General features: G+C 42.7%; 1 protein-coding gene and 1 long non-coding RNA gene across 4 annotated transcripts in view; one reads left to right on the top strand and one right to left on the bottom strand.

Moving 5' to 3' along the window:
- The window catches only part of IPO4 (importin 4), a 420,928-nt gene that overhangs the window by 115,373 nt on the left and 281,691 nt on the right, over positions 1-23,864 (bottom strand). For all 3 annotated transcript variants that reach the window (XM_073575360.1, XM_073575361.1, XM_073575362.1), the window contains 2 exons: positions 14,184-14,377; positions 13,934-13,972 (listed from right to left, as the gene is read on the bottom strand). In XM_073575360.1, the coding sequence (XP_073431461.1) occupies positions 13,934-13,972; positions 14,184-14,377 (233 nt within the window). The remainder of the gene's footprint in view (positions 1-13,933; positions 13,973-14,183; positions 14,378-23,864) is intronic.
- Positions 1-23,864, top strand: part of LOC141089083 (uncharacterized) — a 249,028-nt gene that overhangs the window by 21,510 nt on the left and 203,654 nt on the right. The gene's annotated exons all lie outside the window — the stretch shown is intronic.

The raw sequence follows: 23,864 nt of genomic DNA, 5'->3' as shown, positions 1-23,864 counted from the left end.
CTACAAAGAAACTGGCTCACATGAGGACCGCCCCAGGAAAGGAAGACCAAGAGTCACCTCTGCTGCGGAGGATAAGTTCATCCGAGTCACCAGCCTCAGAAATTGCAGGTTAACAGCAGCTCAGATTAGAGACCAGGTCAATGCCACACAGAGTTCTAGCAGCAGACACATCTCTACAACAACTGTTAAGAGGAGACTTTGTGCAGCAGGCCTTCATGGTAAAATAGCTGCTAGGAAACAACTGCTAAGGACAGGCAACAAGCAGAAGAGACCATTTCCGGTGACTACCTCTTGAAGCTCATCAAGAGAATGCCAAGAGTGTGCAAAGCAGTAATCAAAGCAAAAGGTGGCTACTTTGATGAACCTAGAATATAAGACATATTTTCAGTTGTTTCATACTTTTTTGTTAATGATATAATTCCACATGTGTTAATTCATAGTTTTGATGCCTTCAGAGTGAATCTACAATTTTCATAGTCATGAAAATAAAGAAAACTCTTTGAATGAGGTGTGTCCAAACTTTTGGTCTGTGTGTGCGTGTGTATGTATGTATCAAGCCACGCACAGTCAAGTGTACTGTAGTCATCACATAAGATTTTCTAGCTAAGCTTTATCTCCCAGGAGACAGTGTGGCGCTAAACAGCTTTTCTGAATAAAAACCTAAGAATTTCCCTTAGCAACAGCACAGTCGTCGTGTCCAGTGACAAGATGTTGCTGAGCACACAGCCTCCCCTGCACGCTTCCTGTCAGTTTCTGTCAGCGTGCCAGCTCCACTCCCAGGAATCTGTTATAGTGCTGCCCCATTTTCTTGCCAGTCATCACACGTCAACAAGAAATGGTTCCACTTCTCGTGAAGTTCCTCATCCTCGGCCCACCCTGTGCTGAGTGTCCACGCAGAACCCAACCTAAGACGCTGGCCGCATCAAGGTCCCCTCCCCAAGTACACAGCTGCTGCCATACCTTCCCTATCCTTTTACACAAGTTGTCCGTAACCATGCCTCGTGCTCTGGCCACGCCCACTACACCATGCTATTTACTGATCTGCCGGCTGGCTGCCATCATCACTCTGCTCTCCCGATCCCCATCACCAGAACCATGGTCAGATTTATTGAGAGTCTGGTAAGCTGAAGGGCGGCTCACTTCCCGACATCTTGTGCCATGTGACTGCAGTAATGTGGGGGAAGCCGGCTACAAATCTGTTATTAGGCTGTGCATGTGGGATGGGTGCAATGCCTCATGGCTGCACCTTCATTATAGTATTGGCCTCTATGCACGGTCATGTGGTCATTTACTAACTAGTGGCTGGAGGGCCATGTTTTGTCACCTTCAGATATGCTGAAAGGAGCCAGATGTGTTGTGATGTGGATCTGAGTTTGTCATGTGTTATCATGTACTATTATCCATGTACTATTATCCTATGTGTGCTACATGTGTATGGATCGCTTCATGAGGCCATCATATAGTAATGTATCAACTGTCCTGAGGCCAGAACACCCTGACTGCACTACTGTAATCTGTGATGTCAGATCAGATAGATTTGTAATGTGTGCATGTCTGTGAAATGTGTATATTCGTCGGACGCGAATATAAGTATGGAGTCACACACTAGAGAGGAATACGGACGAGTCCTACACGAGAAAAAGATCGCATAGCACTCGGACCACTGTTAATCTATGGGGCAGCCATCACCGTATTATATATATATATATATAGCAAAAAAAAAAGGAAAAAAGCAACACCAAAATAGTGGTGTGAAATTTTTAATTCCCTAGTGGCGTGGTGACGTTTCGGATATGGCAATCCTTTCTCAAGCCTTGCCATATCCGAAACGTCGCCACGCCACTACACAATTAAAAAGTTCACACCACTATTAATTTGGTGCTGCTTTTTTTCTTTTTTTGCTATTATCTAAGGACATTGAGGTGTCTGGAGAAACGTGCACTGCTTTAAGGTATTTTTTGCTGTTCCTATTTTTTACATATGTGTGTATATATATATATATATATATAATCTCTATATTTCACAGAGAGATAGATAGCAGAATAGCCAATAATTCATTTGTCGGCTCCTGTACAATCATTGCAGAACCCGCCAAGATAGTAGACATGGTTTATGCAGAACAGTTAGATTTATATATGTCAGTGGCTAATACTGTTAGTAGTTTGTGCTTGTAAAATTTAGGACCTGTATGTATTTACTAAAAGAATGTATTCATGGAAAAAAACTGGCGTGGGCTCCTGCACAATTTTCTGCGCCAGACAGGGAAAGCCAGTGACTGAGGGCAGATATTAATAGCCTAGAAAGGGACCATGGTTATCGTCCACCCACCGGCTAAAAAAATCTGCCCCCAGCCACCTTAGAAAAGGTGTATCAGTAAGATACGCCAATTCTGGCACTTAGTCTCTCTCTTCCCACTGCCCTGTAGCAGTGGCATATAGGGTAATAAGAGGTTAATGTCACCTTTGTATTGTAAGGTGCCATTAGTATTGGAAATGTGTCAAAAGACACCTATCCATTACTAATCCTAAAGATTGTAAAGGGTTAAATACACACACAGGCAGAATATAGTATTTTAATGCAATGAAAGAACCCACAGTTTTGCCATCTTTATTCTTCTGCTAATCCAAAAGAAGCCCTTGATCTCCCGTAATAAATAAAAAAACAACAATATACCATACCTGTCCGGCTTACAGTCCCACGGCGTAATCCATATCTGGGGGTTAAATAGTTTACATCCGGAAGCGATGCTAATGCTACCACCCTGGCTGTAAACCACTGAGGAATGAATGAGAACCAGCCTGACCTGAGGTAAACTCTTGAGCGTTAGGAAGTTACAGTTTGTTTTTCCCACGCTGCCAAGTTCATCGCAGGTCAGGCTGTGAGTCTGCGCAGCATTTGTGATTAGCGCTGATAAATAATTCGCCTAAATCCCATGCGGTTCCGCCTTGAGGCGGTATGACGAGGAGTTCCGCAGGCGCCTGGCCCTACAGCCAGATGTGGGCTGGGGGGGTAAAAGCGACGGATGTGTGGTTACGGCTGATGCTTTCACAAAAGCAGCCCTCCTTTTCATCTGCGACCACTAACTACTCCACAGCCGCAGGTCAACACTCAGTGGTCGTATGAAAACCCGGGGCCTGCTATTTAACGAGGGAAATTGCTGTTTTCACATGTCATGTAGATACAGACATGACTGCTCAGCTTGCGGGGGGACACACCCAGCAGCAAGGTGTACTCATCAGGCAAACAGAGCGCCTATGCGGCAAAACCCCAGTGAGCGTAACCACGATGGGCCCATGGCTGGACCTCTACCCAAATAAAGAAGCGGCACGGAAACTACACTCTGGCTTTACAGACAGCTTTTTTATCCCCTACAAATTCAGTAAAACACCAACCCTGGCGAGTAACCTAAAATCTGCTCGTGAATTCCCCGAAATTTTGAACCAAAAAATGGAAAAGAAGGTTGAGCTAGCCAGAATGGCGGGCCGCTTTCATTCGCTGCCCTTCAAAAATATCAAAATATCGCTGTTAGGCATTATTCCGAAAAAGGAACCCGGTAAATATCGTCTTATCCATCATCTGTCACACCCAAAAGGCGGAACGGTTAACAACGCTATAGCCCCAGAGGAAGCTTCCGTGACAAGGATGTTCTTAAACATTTCCCATTTATTTTCTGTATTCTTATTTCTGAGGACATTGTCCCAGTCAACCAGATTAAGGGCATCGCTAAGCTGGTCAAACTTTGCCTTCCTAAAGTTCAGTGTTTTTATGACTACCTGACATGTCCCCCTAGCGAATGACAAGTGAAACTGTACAATATTGTGGTCACAATTTCCTAGATGCCCAACAACCTGCAGATTTGTTATTCTGTCAGGTCTGTTAGATAGTATTAGGTTTAAAAGTGCTGCTCATCTGGTTGGATTTTGCACCAATTGTGAAAGATAATTATTCTTGGCTATTAGCAGAAACCTGTTGCCTTTATGGGTTTCGCAGGTCTCTGTTTCCCATTTAATATCCAGGTAAAGTCCCCCAGAACAAGGACCTCATTATGGGTTGCAGCTTCATCTATCTGCCTTAGTAGTAAACTTTCCATGATTTCTGTTATATTTGGGGGTTTGTAACAGACCCCAAAGAGAATTTTGTTACTATTTTTCCCTCCATGTATTTCGACCCATATGGACTCGACATCCTCATTCCCTTCGTTAATATCTTCTCTTAAAGTGGACTTTAGACAAGACTTTACATAAAGACAAACCCCTCCTCCACTCCGATTTTTACGATCCTTTCTAAACAGACTGTAACCCTGTAAGTTAACTGCCCAGTCATAGCTTTCATCTAACCATGTCTCGGTTATTCCCACTATGTCATAGTTACCTGTAGATATTTCTGCTTCTAGTTCTTCCATCTTGTTTGTCAGGCTTCTGGCGTTTGTGAGCATGCATTTTAGAGAATTTTGCTTTGTTCCAATCTCCTCCCTGTTGATTATTTTAGAAATTTTCTTACCTCCCTTCTGAGTATGTTGTCTTGGATCTTCTTTGCCACACCTCATATCATTCATCAGTATAATATCTGGTTTCATGTTCGTGTCTAACGTTTTTCTTCCCATTCCCTCTTCTTCTAGTTTAACACTCTCCTGATGAGTGTAGCGAATCTTCTGGCGAATGTGTGTTACCCAGGTTTGTTGAGGTGTAGTCCGTCTCTGGCGAGGAGTCCATCGTACAGGTAATTCACACCATGGTCCAGGAATCCGAATCCTTGTTGTCTGCACCATCATCTTAGCCAGTTGTTCGCATCAAGGATCCTGTTCCATCTCCTGGTGCCATGCCCGTCTACTGGAAGGATAGAAGAAAAAACTACCTGTGCATCCAGTTCCTTTACTTTCTTCCCCAACTCTTCAAAGTCCTTGCAGATTGTCGGTAGGTCCTTCCTTGCCGTGTCATTGGTGCCAACATGTATTAGAAGAAATGGGTGGACGTCCTTGAAACTGATGAGCTTTGGTATCTATCGGTCACATCCTTGATCTTCGCACCTGGGAGGCAGCATACTTCTCTTGCGGTTATATCCGGTCTGCAGATGGCTGCTTCTGTGCCTCTCAGTAGTGAGTCTCCCACCACTACCACTCTTCTTCACTTCTTGGCTGTACTTTTTGTTATCACTTCTGGGCGTTGCTGTGTGCCCTTTTCTTCTTTGCTTGCTGGTTGTGCCTCATCCTTAGGTGTACCATCGTTATCCTCCGCAAGGCCTTGGTATCTGTTTGTCAGTTGTGTCGTTGATGATGTCTCTATGGTCTTCTTGCTTCTTTTGGTCACATGCTTCCACTCGTCTGCTTTTGGAGGTTCTCTGACACTTTCTTCATCTTCTGTGACCTGTAGAGATGCTTCTGTTCTGTCTAGGAAGTCTTCATTTTCTTTGATGAGTTTCAAAGTTGCAATTCTTTTTTCCAGACCACGCACCTTTTCTTCTAAAAGGGCCACTAATCTACACTTCTGGCAGGTGAAACTGGATTCTTCTTCTGGTCGATTTGTGAACATGTAGCACATGTTGCAGCTCACCATGTAGGTTGTCACATCTGCCATGTTGCTCCTAGATCCTGCTGACTTGCTGCGTGTCCTTCTTGTGTAATCTACTCAATCAGGCAAGCTTTCTTGCAATAATGTCCTAGAGGCAAAACGGCGCGCTGTTCGGCGATGCTTTCCAAGCAGATGGTCCCGGCTGTATCCAACGATCCTCTTGCTTAGGGAGACTCTTTGCTTTTCCCATAAGGCACCTGGAATATGCAAATTATCTTCCTCAAGCTTCAATCCCAATGTAATTTCTTTTCTGATGGGGCCATGCATACCAGGAAAGGGAAGAAATCATAGAATCATACAATGGTAAAGTTGGAAGGGACCTCCTAGGTCATCTGGTTCAATCCCCTGCTCAAAGCAGGATTTACTAAATCATCCCAGATAGATGTCTGTCCAGCCTCTGTTTTAAGACTTCCATGGAAGGAGAACTCACCACCTCTCGTGGCAGCCTGTTCCACTGTTTGATCACCCCGTCAAAATGTTTTTTCTAATATCTAATCTGTCTCCTCCCATTGCTTCTAGTCTTTCCTTGTGCAAATGAGAATAAAGATGATCCTTCTACAATGTGACAACCCTTGAGATATTTGTAGACAGCTATTAAGTCTCCTCTCAGTCTTCTTTTTTGCAAGCTAAACATTCCCAAATCCTGTAACCGTTTCTCATAGGACATGGTTTGCAGACCGGTCACCATTCTGGTCGCTCTTCTCTGAACTTGCTCCAGTTTGTGGATGGGACCAATCATACCAGGATAAGGATAGGGCCATGCATACCAGGATCAGGATGAGGCCAATCATACCAGGATAAGGATTATTCCATGCATACCAGGACTGGGATTGGGCCAATCATACTAGGATAAGGATGGGGCCATGCATACTAGGATGAGTCCAATCATACCAAGATAAGGATGGGGCACCATGCATACCAGGACCAGGATAGGACCATGCATACCAGGACCGGGATGGAGCCAATCATACCAGGATAAGGAAGGAGCCATGCATACCAGGACCAGGATGGGGCCAATCATACCAAGATAAGGATGGGACCATGCATACCAGAACTGGGATGGGGCCATACATACCAGGATGGGGCCAGTCATACCAGGATAAGGATGGGGTCATGCATACTTGGACAAGATGGGGACCCTGCATACCAGTATAGGGATAAGGGTGATCATTCCTGCCAGAAAAAGGATGAGGGGGACCATTCCTACCAGGATAGGGATGAGGAGGCCATGCATACCAGGCTAGGGATGATGAGGCATGCATACCAGGATGGGGATGAGGGCCATGCATATCAGGATATGGATAAGGGGGCCATGCATACTAGGATAGGGATGAGGGAACCATGCAAACCAGGATAGGAATGAGGAGGCATGCATACCAGGATGGGGATGAGGGCCATGCATACCAGGATAGGGATGAGAGGCCATGTGTATCAGGATGGGGATGAAGGGACCATATTTACCATGATAGGGGATATTAACCCCTTTCTGACATCTGATGCAATATTCCGTCCATGTGACCTGGGATAGTTTGACCATGGACGGAATGTTACGTCATCGCGACTGGCCGTGCTAATGGGGTGTGCGCAGCTGAGTTTCAGCTGATTCTCACAGATGATACCCGGTGCCAGGAGCGGTCACAGACAGCTCCCGGCACTTTAACACCTGAAATACTGCGATCAAACAAGATCGCAGCATTCCGGGAGATGGCGCAGGGCTGACAGCCCCTCTGCCTTTGGATCGGAGACCCCACGGCTTGACGCAGGGTCTTGATTGTTGCCATGGTGAGCGCATGTCATCATGACGACATGTGGGTCACCAGAGTTAGGAAACGTGTTGATCATGCGCAGTTCATGATCAGCAGTCTCCCTGGGAGTGCAGAACTGACAGCTTCTATTGCATGCAGATGCTGCTTCATCTGCATGCTATAGAAGCAATCAGCCTGCAAAAAAATGATTGTCCTTGTCCCATAGTGGGACAAAGTGTAAAAGTTAGGAAAAAGTAAAAAAAAAATAAAAAAATAAAAAATGGTAAAAATATTTTTAAAAAAATCAAAAATAATAAATCAATATATACTGTATTCTATATCATTAACTAAATATTTCAACGAAAAAAATATAAACAATAAAAGTACACATATTTGGTATTGCTGCGTTGGCAACGACAGACCCATAAAACTGTCCCACTAGTTAATCCGGTTAGTGAAAACCATAAAAAAAAACAAAAAAAAGGGGCAAAAACCTACGCTTTATCCTCATACCGCCGAACAAACAGTGGAATAACACGCGATCAAAAAAATGAATATAAATAAACATGGTACTGCTGAAAACGTCATCTTGTCCAGCAAAAAACAAGCTGCCATACAGTTCCATCAGCGGAAAATTTTAAAAGTTACAGCTCCCAGAATAAAGCGATGTAAAAATAGTAATTTTTTTCTTATAAAATAGTTTTTATTCTATAAAAGCGGCAAAACATAACTATAAATTAGGTAATCGTACTGACCCGAAGAAAAAAAACTGCCTCATCAATTTTACCACACACAGAACGGTATAAATTACCCCCCCCCATGAATTCATGAATGGTTTTTGCTAATTCTGTCTTCCAAAAATCAAAATAGAAAGCGATCAAAAAATGTCATGTGCCCGAAAATGGTAGCAATAAAAACGTCAGTTCGTCCGGCAAAAAACAAGACCTCACATGACTCTGGGCCAAAATATGGAAAAATTATAGCTCTCAAAATGTAGTGAACCCGCTGTAAGGCCCCTTTCGCACGTCTTGATATTTCCGGTACTGAAGATGTCAGTGTCCATGTGTGTAATACTTGTGGCACACGTGTGCCACATCAGTACCACAAGGACGGGCACCAGGGAAGAAGCATTACAGTAAGCGCTGTTCCCCTGCGCCGGGTGCTGAACACAGCTCCCATCGTTCTCCCCTGCACTGCCGGCAATTGGCGCGAGCAGGGGAGAATGATGAGAGTTGCATTTAAGTAATAAAATAGACACCAGGCGACGGATGATGGGACTATTACTCCCATAAGCCTACCCCTTCTTCTGCTATTAATAATGACAGCAATAGCGGTGGATGGGAGTATTCATCTGCTGCTCCTGCGCTGTAAATAAATACAGTAACTATAAAAAAAAAACGGTGTGGGTTCCTCCCTATTTTTGATAACCAGCCAGACAAAACTCACAGCTGGGGACTGCAACCCTCAGCTGTCAGCTTTAGTAAGGCTGGTTATCAAGAATAGAGGGGTCCCCACGCTGTTTTTTAAATTATTTAAATAATTTAAAAAAACGGCATGGGGTCCCCCCTATTTTTGACAACCAGACTTGCTTAAAGCAGACAACTGGGGGCTGGTATGGGGCCATAGATATTGACCACCTCCCAGCCTAAAAATAGCAGCCCGCAGCTGCCCAGAAAAGGCACATCTATTAGATGCGCCAATTCTGGCGCTTTGCCCGGCTCTTCCCACTGGCAAGTGGGGTAATATTTGTGGGACTGATGTCACCTTTCAGGTGACATCAAGCCCACGGCTTAGTAATGGCGAGGTCTATAAGACACCCATCCATTACTAATATTACTAATAAAGTCCTTTATTTGAAAAAAAAAAAAGACTCCTGTATTAATCTCAATTAAACCATACTTAAAACCACGCCTAATCTAAGCGATGCCCTTGATCTCCTGTAATAAAAAAACAAAATAAAAAAGCAACAATATACCATACCTGTCCGTCGTGTCCCACGCTGTAATCCATGTCTGGGGAATATACAGTTTTCAACCTGGATGGTTCCAAGATGCGACCGTCCAGGCTGAAAACCACTGGTGAATGAGCTGCTGAGAATGCAGCGTCAGTAACCAGATGTCAGAGGTAACCTTCGGTCACTGAGCTCCTTTCCCAGGCGGGCTGAGCTGCAATCAGATTCCCGCTAGCACAGTGAGCGCTCACGGCACTAGCGGGGATCTCACTAAAGTCTCCGCAGCTTAGCTCGACTGGGAATGGAGCTCTGTGACCGAAGGTAACCTCTCTGACGTCACCTCCGGTCACTGACGCTGCATTCTCAGATCATTCACCAGTGGTTTTCAGCCGGGACGGTCGCATCTTGGCACCGTCCAGGTTGAAAACTGTGTATCCCCCAGACATGGATTACGGCGTGGGACACAACGATGGACAGGTATTGCATATTGTTGTTTTTTAATTTTATTTTTATTACAAGAGATCGAGGGCTTCGCTTGGATTCGGCGTGGTTTTAAGTATGGTTTAATTGAGAGTAATAAAGGAGTGTCCTTTTTTTTCAAATAAAGAACTTCATTGTAGGTGTCTGTTTATTTACAATACAACTATAAGATTAATAACGGGGGGGGTCTTATAGATGTCTCTCCATTACTAAGCCGTGGGCTTGATGTCACCTTTCAGGTGACATCAACCTCACAAATATTACTCCACTTGCAACCGCTACAGGGCAAGTAGGAAGAGCCGGGCAAAGCACCAGAATTGGCACATCTACAGATGTGGCCAAAAGAATTGACACCCCTGCAATTCTGTCAGATAATACTCAGTTTCTTCCTGAAAATGATTGCAAACACAAATTCTTTGGTATTATTATCTTCATTTAATTTGTCTTAAATGAAAAAACACAAAAGAGAATGAAGCAAAACATTGATCATTTCACACAAAACTCCAAAAATGGACCTGACAAAAGTATTGGCACCCTCAGCCTAATACTTGGTTGCACAACCTTTAGCCAAAATAACTGCGACCAACCGCTTCCGGTAACCATCAATGAGTTTCTTACAATGCTCTGCTGGAATTTTAGACCATTCTTCTTTGGCAAACTGCTCCAGGTCTCTGATATTTGAAGGGTGCCTTCTCCAAACTGCCATTTTTAGATCTCTCCACAGGTGTTCTATGGGATTCAGGTCTGGACTCATTGCTGGCCACCTTAGAAGTCTCCAGTGCTTTCTCTCAAACCATTTTCTAGTGCTTTTTGAAGTGTGTTTTGGGTCATTTTCCTGCTGGAAGACCCATGACCTCTGAGGGAGACCCAGCTTTCTCACACTGGGCCCTACATTATGCAGCAAAATTTGTTGCTAGTCTTCAGACTTCATAATGCCATGCACACGGTCAAGCAGTCCAGTGCCAAAGGCAGAAAAGCAACCACAAAACATCAGGGAACCTCAGCCATGTTTGACTGTAGGGACCGTGTTCTTTTGTTTGAATGCCTCTTTTTTTCTCCTGTAAACTCTATGTTGATGCCTTTGCCCAAAAAGCTCTACTTTTGTCTCATCTGACCAGAGAACATTCTTCCAAAACGTTTTAGGCTTTTTCAGTTAAGTTTTGGCAAACTCCAGCCTGGATTTTTTATGTCTCCTGGGTCTCCCACCATACAGTCCCTTTTCATTCAGACGCCGATGGATAGTACGGGTTGACACTGTTGTACCCTCGGACTGCAGGGCAGCTTGAACTTGTTTGGATGTTAGTCGACGTTCTTTATCCAACATCCGCACAATCTTGCGTTGAAATCTCTTGTCAATTTTTCTTTTCCGTCCACATCTAGGGAGGTTAGCAACAGTGCCATGGGCTTTAAACTTCTTGATGACACGGCGCACGGTAGACACAGGAACATTCAGGTCTTTGGAGATGGACTTGTAGCCTTGAGATTGCTCATACTTCCTCACAATTTGGTTTCTCAAGTCCTCAGACAGTTCTTTGGTTTTCTTTCTTTTCTCCATGCTCAATGTGGTACACACAAGGACACAGGTTGAGTCAACTTTAATCCATGTCAACTGGCTGCAAGTGTGATTTAGTTATTGCCAACACCTGTTAGGTGCCACAGGTAAGTTACAGGTGCTGTTAATTACACAAATTAGAGAAGCGTCACATGATTTTTTGAACAGTGCCAATACTTTTGTCCACCCTCTTTTTTATGTTTGGTGTGGAATTATATCCAATTTGGCTTTAGGACAATTCTTTTTGTGTTTTTTCATTTAAGACAAATTAAATGAAGATAATAATACCAAAGAATTTGTGTTTGCAATCATTTTCAGGAAGAAACTGAGTATTATCTGACAGAATTGCAGGGGTGTCAATACTTTTGGCCACAACTGTAATAGGTGTGCCTTTTCTGGGCAGCTGCGGGTTGCTATTTTTAGGCTGGGGGAAGGTCAATATCCATGGCCCCTTACCAGCCGAAGAATACAGTTTTTTAAAATTATTTATTTAAATTATTAAAAAAAACAGTGTGGGGACCCCTCTATTCTTTATAATCAGCCTTGCTGAAGCTGACGGCTGAGGGTTGCAGCCCCCAGCTGTGAGTTTTGTCTGGCTGGTTATCAAAAATAAGGGGGAATCCACGTCGTTTTTTTTAAATTTCAGTATTTATTTACAGGCAGATGAATACTCCCATCCACTGCTCCTGCTGTCATTGTTACTATTAGCAGCAGCAGGGGTAGGCTGGTAGGAGTAATAGTCCCATCATTAGTCTCTTATTACTTAAATGTAACTCATAATTCTGCTCTGCTCTCGCCGATAGAGCAGGGCAGAATGAGGAGAGTCATGTTCAGCACCCGGCGCAGGGGAATAGCGCTTACTGTAATTCTTCTTCCCCGGCGCCGATGCGTGTCACATGGATGACGTGAATGTGTGTTATGTGTATGCATGTGTGTGGATCATTTTATGGCCCGTGCTGACATTAAACAATGGACATGTCAGCGTGTTTTGCCCATGGACACATGGTCACACACTGACATATGCACAGACCCTTTCACTTGAATAGGCAAATAGCGCTCCGTTGCTCCCGAGTCTCTCCGCATGGCTAAGTAGTACTGTACAGCCACATATGGGGTATTGGCCATGTTCAGTAGAAATTGTGGGACAAATTTTGTTGCCATTTTTACCCACTTCTTGTGGGAAAATGTAAAATTTTTGGCTAAAACAAAATTTTGGTGGGAAAAATTGAGTTGTTTTGTCCTCACTGCCCAATGGTATAAAATTATGTGACACACCCATGGTGTCAATATGATCACTGCATCCCTAGATGAATTCATTGAGAGGTGTAGTTCGTAAAATGGGGTCACTTATGGGGAGTTGTTTTGGCACCTCATGGGCTCTCCCAGTGTGTCATGGCACCTGAAAACCACAACCGTAAAATCTAGCGCTCCTTCCCTTCTGAGCTCTTCCATGTGACCAAACAGTGGTTTACCCCCACATATGGGGTATCAGCATACTGAGGACAAATTGCACATCAACTGTTGGGGTCCAATTTCTCCTGTTACCCTTTGGAAAATAAAAAATTGGGGGCGAAAAGATCATTTTTGTGAAAAAAATATTTTTACGGCTCTACATTATAAACTTCTGTGAAGCACTTGGGGGTTCCAAGTACTCGCCACACATCTAGATAAGTTCCTTAGGGTGTCTAGTATCCAAAATGGTGTCACTTGTGGGGGGAGCTTCCATTATTAAGGCACAACAGGGGTTCTCTCCAAACACGACATGGCGTCTGATCTTAATTCCAGGCAATTTTGCGTTGAAAAAGTAAAACGGCACTCCTTTCCTTCCAAACTCTGCCATGCGCCCAAACAGTAGTTTACCCCAACATATGGGGTATCGGTGTACTCAGGACAAATTGCACAACTTTTGGGGTCCAATTTCTCCTGTTACCCTTGAAAAAATAAAAAAAATTGGACCTGAGGTAAATTTTTCTGAAAAAAAGTTAAATGTTCATTTTTTTTAACATTCCAAAAATTCCTGTGAAGTACCTGAAGGGTTAATAAACTTCTTGAATGTGGTTTTGAGCACCATGAGGGGTGCAGTTTTCAGAATGGTGTCACGTTTGGGTATTTTCTATCAAATAGACCCATCATAGTGATCATAGTGACTTCAAATGTGATGTGGTCTCTAAAAAAAAAATGGTGTTGTAAATTGAGAAATCGCTGCTTAACTTTTAACCCTTATAATTTCCTAACAAAAAAAACATTTTGGTTCCAAAATTGTGCTGATGTAAAGTAAACATGGGAAATGTTACTTATTAAGCATTTTATGTGACATGGCTCTGTGATTTAAGGGCATGAAAATTCAAAGTTGGAAAATTGTGAAATTTCAAAATTTTCGCCGAATTTCCGCTTTATCACAAATAAACGCAAGTCATATCAAAGAAATTTTACCACTATCATGAAGTACAATATGTCATGCAAAAACATTCTCAGAATCACCGTGATCCATGGAAGCATTCCAAAATTATTACCTCAAAGGGACAGTGGTCAGAATAGTAAAAATTTGCCCAGTCAATAACATGCAAACCACCCTCGGGGGTAAAAAGGTTAATGTAATTTTTAACTGATTAAATTAAAAATAAACTAAAAAGCATACCTGATCCTCTCCATCTTCAGCTTCATCTTGACATGCAGTCTGCAAGTAGAGGAAAAAATTACTGGATTTTGATCTGGGTTGGAAGGTTTTCTTCCCATTCTTCACTGAGTCTATTGAATGGGACATAATCACATGCCAAATATCTGGTGGGGCAGTTGCCCGTTCTACCAATTGGTTTGGCACCATTTGATGAGATTTTTTAATACACACATTCTTCTATTGTTTAAATACTGGTATTGACGTTGCATACCTTGCTCTGCAGCACTGCTTTGATGACATTGCATATTTTTCCAAGCTGCTCAGGTCCTGAAATGCAAATTTCCTTTACATCTTTAAGTACATTGTTTAAAGATTCTAGGATGGTCATCACCACTTCACGCTCTTTATCTTGCATTGCGCCCTGTATATAGGTAGGGATCACAATTTCCAAAAGTTGAAGCAGAACTGTTGGAAAAGATAACAGATGAGTAGACAAAAGCAAAATTAAAACAAAGAAGAAAGTTCTATGTTGACATTTTTTCAACTTCTCTCATTGTCACCAAATAATTTCACATATAATCAGATAATATATGGTAATACTGTGTAGGTTCCCACACCACTCCAAAAAGTCAGGTCATTTGCATAACGTCTTCACATACCATAAATACTAATAAAGTTTTTTAAAAAATGCCATTGTGTAAATTAAATAGGTGTTATTTTGTTAATTTATTTTTTTAGTTACTATAAAAAAAAATGTCTCGTCATGTTCATTGGCGGACACAGACCATGGTTACAGCTACAGCAAAAAGGAGGCAGACACCAGCTAGCGTTTCCTCCTCCCACCAGCTATACCCATCATGCAGGCCCGCAGTTGAATCAGTTTGTAGCTAGCGATAGTAAAAGAATAAGAAGAAACCTCATCAATGCTACCTGTAAGAGAAGAAAGCACAACAACCATTGCAAACTAGGACTTTTCACAAAATTTTTCAAGTAGACCTGGAAAAATCATGTAATAGTGCCTGCGGTGCAGAATAAAAAGTTTTAGCTTTTGTTTAATTTTTGCCTCTCCATTACTGAGATATAATCAAATATTTAGCACGGAGATAACTTTAGGTACAGTGGCATATAGAAGTTTGGGAACCCCTGATCAAGCTTACTGTCATTGTGAACAGTTAAGCAAGCTGAAGATGAAACGATCTCTAAGAGGCCTAAAAATATAAAGGTTGAGTACCAAGCAGCACCCCCTTTTGAAAGTAGCACAGATTGTAAACACTTTTTGCAGCCAGCCAAGAGTCTTTCAATCCATGTTTGAGTGATTTCCATCCATTCTTCCTTAGAAAATTCTTCCAGTTCTGTGAGATTCCTGGGTCGTCTTGCATGCACTGCTATTTTGTGATCTAGACACAGATTTGCAATGACATTCAGATAAGTGGACTGTAAGGGCCATTGTAAAACCTTCAGCTTGCACATTTTGAGGTCTATTGTGGATGTTGACGTGTATTTAGGATCCTTATTCCATTTGTAGAAGCCATCCTCTTTCCAACTTTAACCTTTTTTTTTTATTTACAGATAGTTTTATGTTTTGCATCAAGAATTTATTGAAATTGCATTGAATCCATTCTTGCCTCTACCTGTGAAATGTTCCCTGTGTCATTGGCTATAACATAACGCCAAAGCATGATTGATGCACGCCCACACTTAAAAGGGGTTTTCCCACAAAGTTAATTTTAATCAACACTTTAATCAATAGATTAAAAAAAATGTTCCTGGGCTGAGATAATCTGCTGTGTACTGTGTAAAGGTTGTGTCTAACCGTACAAGAACATGGTCTGATCATGTCAGAACTCCTGGGCAGGGGAGGAAGGAAAAGAGAGTATACAGACATTACAGCATGGGATCACAACTGATTCTTTCTTTCTTTGAGGTGAAACATTGATTAAGAAACAGGCAGTGAATTGTTTTGCCTCACAATAAGAATCAGCTGTGATTCCCTGCTGTAATGTCTGTAATACTCTTTTGCTTCCTCCCCTGCCCAGGAGCTGTGGCATAATCAGACCATGTTCCTGCACGGTCAGACAAATACATTACACAGTATATAGCAGGGGCACATTTCTAAGATTATCATAGAACAGGAACATTTTATTTAAATACATCCAATTGAGGAACTTATTTTTATTCCAAGATCTATTAATTAAAATGTACTTTGTTCGTGCGGCATCAGGCTTGTTTAGATGTTCTTTTGAATACTTCTGACGCTGAATTTTATGGTGAGGTTTTCTTCTGATGACTCTTTAACCCCTTCACCCCCAAGGGTGGTTTGCACGTTCATGACCGGGCCAATTTTTACAATTCTGACCACTGTACCTTTATGAGGTAATAACTCTGGAACGCTTCCATGGATCCCGGTGATTCTGACATTGTTTTCTCGTGACATATTGTACTTCATGTTAGTGGTAAAATTTCATTCAAATAACTTGCGTTTATTTGTGAGAAAAACGGAAATTTGGCGAAAATTTTGAAAATTTCGCAATTTTCCAACTTTGAATTTTTATGCCCTTAAATCACAGAGATACGGCACACAAAAAACTTGATAAGTAACATTTCCCACATGTTTACTTTACATCAGCACAATTTTGGAACCAAAATTTTTTTTTGTTAGGAAGTTATAAGGGTTAAAAGTTGACCAGCGATTTCTCATTTTTACAACACCATTTTATTTTTAGGACCACATCACATTTGAAGCCACTTTGAGGGGTCTATATGATAGAAAATACCCAAAAGTGACAGCATTCTAAAAACTGCACCCCTTAAGGTGCTCAAAACCACATTCAAGAAGTTTATTAACCCTTTAGGTGCGTCACAGGAATTTTTTTTTGAATATTTAAAAAAAAAATGAATATCTAACTTTTTTTCATAAAAAAAAAATTCAGGTTCAATTTTTTTTATTTTACCAAGGGTAACAGGAGAAATTGGACTGCAAAAGTTATTGTGCAATTTGTCCTGAGTACGCAGATACCTGATATGTGGGGGGGAACGACTATTTCGGCGCATGGCAGAGCTCAGAATGGAAGGAGCGACGTTTGACTTTTTCAATGCAAAATTGGCTGGAATTCAGATTGGACGCCATGTCACGTTTGGAGAGTCCCTGATGTACCTAAACAGTGGAAACCCCCTACAAGTGACCCCATTTTGGAAACTAGACCCCCCAAGGAACTTATCTAGATGTGGTGAGAACCCACAAGGGCTTTACAAAAGTTTATAACGTACAGCGGTACAATTAAAAAATCATATTTTTTCCACAAAAATGATCTTTTCACCCCAATTTTTATTTTCCCAAGGGTAACAGGACCCTAAAAGTTATTGTGCAATTTGTCCTGAGTACGCTGATACCCCACATGTGGGGGTAAACCACTATTTGGGCGCATGGCAGAGCTCGGAAGGGAAGCAGCGCCATTTGACGTTTTTGGCTGGAATTGAGATCGGACACCATGTCGCGTTTGGAAAACCCCTGATGTACCAAAACAGTGGAAACCCCCCACAAATGACACCATTTTGGAAACTAGACCCCCTAAGGAACTTATCTAGATGTGTGGTGAGCACTTTGACCCCCCCAGTGCTTCACAGAAGTTTATAACGCCCGGGCGTGAAAATAAAAAATTCGTATTTTTTCCACAAACATGATCTTTTAGTCACCATTTTTTTATTTTCCCAAGGGTACCAGGAGAAATTGGACCCCAAAAGTTGTTGTCCAATTTGTCCTGAGTATGCTGATACCCCATATGTGGGAGAAAACTACTGTATGGGCACACGTCGGGGCTCGGAAGGGAAGTAGTGACGTTTTGGAATGCAGACTTTGCTGGAATGGTCTGCGGGTGTCATGTGCGTTTGGAGAGCCCCTGATGTACCTAAACTATTGAAACTCCCCACAAGTGACCCCATTTTGGACACTAGACCCCCCACGGAACTTATCTAGATGTGTGGTGAGCACTTTGAACCCCCAAGTGCTTCACAGAAGTTTATAACACTCGGACGTGAAAATAAAAAAATCATTTTTTTCCACAAAAATGATATTTTTGCCCCCAATTTTTTATTTTCCTAAGGGTAACAGGAGAAATTGGACCCCAAAAATTGTTTTGCAATTTGTCCTGAGTAGGCTGATACCCTACATGTGGGGGTAAAACACTGTTTGGGCGCATGGCAGAGCTTGGAAGGGAAGGAGCACCATTTGACTTTTTCAACTCAGAATTGGCTGGAATTGAGATCAGACGCCATGTTGCATTTGGAGAGCCCCTGATGTGCCCAAACAGTGGAAACCCCCAATTCTAACTCCAACCCGAACCCCAACATGCCCCTAGCCCTAACCCTACCCTAGCCCTAACCCTACCCCAACACACCCCTAGCCCTAACCCTAGCCCTAACCCTAAAGGAAATAAATACATTTTTTTTATTTTATTATTTTTCCCTAACTAAGGGGGTGATAACGGGGGGTTTGATTTACTATTTATGGCGGTTTTTATTTTTGGCAGCTGTCGCACGCTAAAAGACGCTTTTAATTGTAAAAATAGTTTTTGCATCACCACATATTGAGAGCTATAATTTTTCCGTATTTTGACCCACCGGGTCATGTGAGGTCTTATTTTTTGCGGGACGAGTGGACGTTTTTATTGGTACCATTTTCGGGCACGTGAAATTTTTTGATCGCTTTTTATTCCGATTTTTGGGACGCAGAATGAAGAAAAACCAGCGTTTCATGAATTTCTTTTGGGGGGGTGCGTTTACACCGTTCCGCGTGCGGTAAAATTGATAAAGCGGTTTTATTCTTCGGGTCAGTACGGTTACAGCGATACCTCATTTAGGTTGTTTTTTTATGTTTTTGTCGGTTTTATGCAATGAAAACTATTTTATATAAAAAATAATTATTTTTGCATCGCTTTATTCTGCGAGCTATAACTTTTTTATTTTTTCGCTGATGATGCTGTGTGGCGGCTCGTTTTTTGCGGGACAAGATGATGTTTTCAGCGGTACCATGGATATTTATATGCGTCTTTTTGATCGCGCGTTATTACACTTTTTGTTTGGCAGTATGATAATAAATCATTATTTTTTGCTTCGTTTTTTATTTTTATTTTTTAAGGGGTTCGCTAAAGGGGTTAACTAATGGGACAGTTTTATAGGGCGGGTCGTTACGGACGCGGCGATACCTAATATGTGTACTTTTATTGTTTTTTTTTTATTATTTCCAAAAAATGGATTTATTGGGGGAATATTTTTTTTTTTCTTCTAATTTATTTGGCGATTTTTTTAAAATTATTTTTACACTTTTTTTTTACTTTATTAAATAGTCCCAGGTGGGACATCGCTGATCTGTCACATCACAGATCAGCGATCTGACACAGGCACTGCAGAAGGCTTCCTCATGCCTGCGCTTTGCAGGCACTGAGGAAGCCAGCTTCCTCAGGCCCCCGTCGCCATCTTGGATTCGGGGGCCTGGAGGAAAGGAGTCCCCCGCAGCAGCGCTGCACATTGCGCTGCTGTGGGGGGCTCAGGGAAGCACGGAGGGAGCCCCCTCCCTGCCGATGCTTCCCTTTAACTCCCGGTACACCGCGATCATGTTTGATCGCGGTGTGCAAGGGGTTAACGTGTCGGGGGCGGTCCGATAATCAGCTGACACCCGGCCGCGATCAGCGGCGCTCACCACGTGGGCGCCGCTGATCGCGCCCGACGTACTATCCCGTCCATGGGCATAGGGGCCCGGGTCCCATGGACGGGATATACCGTCGGATGTCAGGAAGGGGTTAATGAAGGCCATATTTGTGTCATAATATGTCACTGTACACTAGAACAATGTACCACAACACCAGAGGCTCCTCAATATTTCTGAAGGTCTTTTGCAGTCAAGAGGGGTTCTTAGCTGCCTCTCTAGAAATCCTACAAGCAGTTCTCAAAGAAATTTTGCTTGGTCTTCCAGACCTTACCTTGACCTCCAATGTTCCTGTTAACTGCCATTTCTTAATTAAATTTCAAACTGATTTGTAGGCCTCCACCATTTTCATTTTCAGAGAGCTAGGCAGCTGCTAGATGAACCCAAGGCTGCTGTTTTTTTTTAGCTCAAGGTTAGAGGAGGTTGTGATTTTATAAAGCTGGTAAATATGCATCACCTGGCCTTTCCTAACAATGATGGTAAACAAGCCATAACCTTAACAGGCCAATGAAGGTCTCAGAATCACCGGGATTCATTGAAGCATTCCAGAGTTATTACCTCTATTCAAAATTAAGAGTCCTCAGTGGTTGATACCTTTTAATGGCTAACTGAAAAGATGGTAGCAAATTGCAAGCTTTCAAGACTACTCAGGTCTCTTCATCAGGCATTGACTAATACAAAATCTGAAGGATCAAATATTTATGCACAACACAGCACAGAAAAAATTCAATAAATAAGACAAGTGACGTTAACCAGAACTATCATTAGGCTATGTGCACACGCTGCGGTTCCGCTGCGGTTTTGGCCGCAGCAGAACTGCAGCAGTTCTGCAGACAGTGTACAGTAGCATGTTATCCTATGGGATTTACATTCTGCTGTGCACATGCTGCGGATTTTTAACTGCGGAAAAGCTGCGGTTTTGAATCCGCAGAAAGAATTGACATGTCAATTCTTTTCTGCGGATTCTGCTGCCGTTTACCATCTCCTCCATTGTACAGATGATAAACCGCAGGCCAATCCGCAGGTCATTTTACCTGCGGTTCCGCAGATAAAAAAATCAGCAGACCAATCCACAGCGTGTGCACTTAGCCTTATGGGGGAGTGATAAATTTTGGACCAGTTCATAGATAAGGAGTGAAAGTTTTATTGTCCTCTGATTGAAGCCCAGTGCTTGTATAGCCCATTAGGGATTGACCAGAGGACAAGGCGTGTGGTGGTACACGGGCTTGCCACCGTGTGTTAGGATTGTTCATGCAGATAATAGGGACAGTGAGAATATAGAAATTCTATGCAGATGGGGTTAGAGTAGTAGCCTGGCTATTGACTTTTTGCTACACCTCAGCTTTGTAGGTAATCTTTTCTGGTTTTATATATTATTTTTAATAGCACTTGCACTTTATTTAACATTACTGCTTAACACTGTACTGCCACCTACTGGTTAAAACTTTATTTTACTGGTACAGGGGGCGTATCCGGGATGCTGTGGTGAGCGGATGTGCAGCAGGGGAGCTCCCTCCAGACATTGCAGATTACAAGGCTCCACAGACTAATTTCCGGCCAGATTATCTTCAGCGATGGGCCCCAGGAGAGCCAGGACCCCGGCACATGTAAGGACAGTGTCGGCTGCTCATGTGACAGCCCTGGATGTGCTCCTCTTCAGAGAGCAAGCTGATATGGCTGCTTCACAGAGGGAGGAAGGTGAGGCTGGAGGCTCAGACACAAGGGAGCTGCTGATCAGGACAGGAGATAGTGAGCCGCTGATCGGGACAGGAGATGGTAAGCCAGCAGTGGGCAAGTGGATGGACACATGGAGGAAGTTTCCCAGCAGCAAGGATTACAGCAGGGTCTGAAGAAAAAGAGTTCTTTTTCAGTGTCCACCTCACAAAATGGCTGCTTGGCTTCATGAAAATCTGTTCTCCAGCCTCCCTTCCCCCCCAGGCTGCATCAAATCCCTAAGCACAAATCACAGACAGGAAGGAAGAAAGTCTCCATACAAAAGGCCAGGGGAGGCTGGGATAGAAGAACCACAGGGTCTGCAAAGGATGTTCCAGAGGCACTTTATCCTACTAATAAAGAAGGGGACTAGACTGACACAGATGATTCCTTTGGGGATGAGGATAAAGGACTGGCATATGATCCTCACTCTCTATAAAGATGATATTAAGGATTTAATTAAAAACGTTAAAGCTACTTGCAGACCTGAGATAGCATGTATAAGAGAAGATTTGCAGCAACTGACAGGTCACATAGACAAGCTGGAAGAGTGTCACGATGTTACTAGATCTCGTGTCAGAATTGCATCAACTAACACTACTGCAGCAGAAGACTGTAAAGCTGGGTTCACACGTAGCAGAACTCCCGCGGAAGTTACTGCGAGAATTCCGGAATTCCATTTTGCGGTAAAATTGCATTTTAAATTCCCACGATTTTCCCCCGGAAAAACTAGCGATTTGCAAGCGTAAATACCTTGCAGAATGCTAGCGTTTTCCAAGCGATCAGTAGCATCGCTTGGAGAACTGATTGACAGGTTGTTCACACTTGTCAAACATAGTGTTTGACTATTGTGACCAACTTTTTACTATTGAGGCTGCCTATGCAGCATCAGTGGTAAAAAGATATGTTAAAAATAATAATAAAAAAAATAAAATAAAAAAATCGTGTTATTCTCACCTTCCGGCGTCCACCGCAGCCTTTCCGATCCTCGCGATGCTCCCGGCAAGACGTAGCATCACGCGAGACCGCTACGTCATCACAGGTCATTGTCGCAAGGCATCACTGGGAACGGGACTTGCCGGGAGCATCGTTGAGGCCTGGGAACGCTGAGGAAGGTGAGAATATCACAATTTTTTATTTTATTCTTTTTTTTTTTTTTTTTGACAGGGATATGGTACCCAGGGCCTGGAGGAGTCTCCTCTCCTCCAGATCCTGGGTACCAGCCGCACATTTTCCGCTTACTTTGTGCATGTTGGGCATAGCCACATGCGGAAAGTAAGCGGAACAATGCATTCCTATGTGTGCGGAATCCCAGCGATTCCGCAGAAAGAATGAGCATGCTGCGTATTTTTCCGCTATGCGATTCCGCTGCGGAAAAAAATGCAGCATTAGCACAGCATGTGCGGAATGCCATTTAATTCTATGGGTTGCTTATTGTATGCGTTTTTGCTGCGAAAAAACTAGGCAAAAACGCATAAAATCCGCGGCAATTCTGCACGTGTCCACCAAAATCCTAGCTAATAGGATCTCAGAAATAATCCCGGCTTAAGTGCATAAAGACCAAGTGGAGTTCGTTAAGTCTAGACAGACCTTAGATGGTACAAGGAGGATGATCAATATCATCCATGTGGCCGGAGGGAGACGGACCCCTCTATGTTCCTCTCTTTAGATGCCAAAAAGGTGTTTGATCGGGTGCATTTTGTTCGAAGTGTTATCCAGATTTGGGTTTGACGGTAATATACTCAGAGAGATCACCTAGTGTTTGATGAGTGTGACCAACTTTTTACTATTGAGGCTGCCTATGCAGCATCAGTAATAAAAAGATCTAATGTTAAAAATAAAAAAATCGGGTTAGAGTTGTGGCCAAAAGTATTGACACCCCTGCAATTCTGTCAGATAATACTCAGTTTCTTCCTGAAAATGATTGCAAACACAAATTCTTTGGTATTATTATCTTCATTTAATTTGTCTTAAATGAAAAAACACAAAAAGAATTGTCCTAAAGCCAGATTGGATATAATTCCACACCAAACATAAAAAAGAGGGTGGACAAAAGTATTGGCACTGTTCGAAAAATCATGTGATGCTTCTCTAATTTGTGTAATTAACAGCACCTGTAACTTACCTGTGGCACCTAACAGGTGTTGGCAATAACTAAATCACACTTGCAGCCAGTTGACATGGATTAAAGTTGACTCAACCTCTGTCCTGTGTCCTTGTGTGTACCACATTGAGCATGGAGAAAAGAAAGAAGACCAAAGAACTGTCTGAGGACTTGAGAAACCAAATTGTGAGGAAGCATGAGCAATCTCAAGGCTACAAGTCCATCTCCAAAGACCTGAATGTTCCTGTGTCTACCGTGCTTAGTGTCATCAAGAAGTTTAAAGCACATGGCACTGTAGCTAACCTCCCTAGATGTCGACGGAAAAGAAAAATTGACAAGAGATTTCAACGCAAGATTGTGCGGATGTTTGATAAAGAACGTCGACTAACATCCAAACAAGTTCAAGCTGCCCTGCAGTCCGAGGGTACAACAGT

Source organism: Dendrobates tinctorius, unplaced genomic scaffold (assembly GCF_039654945.1).
Source record: "Dendrobates tinctorius isolate UK_male_01 unplaced genomic scaffold, ASM3965494v1 ptg000044l, whole genome shotgun sequence".
Taxonomy (NCBI): domain Eukaryota; kingdom Metazoa; phylum Chordata; class Amphibia; order Anura; family Dendrobatidae; genus Dendrobates; species Dendrobates tinctorius.
This window is presented reverse-complemented; position numbering and strand designations above follow the sequence as displayed.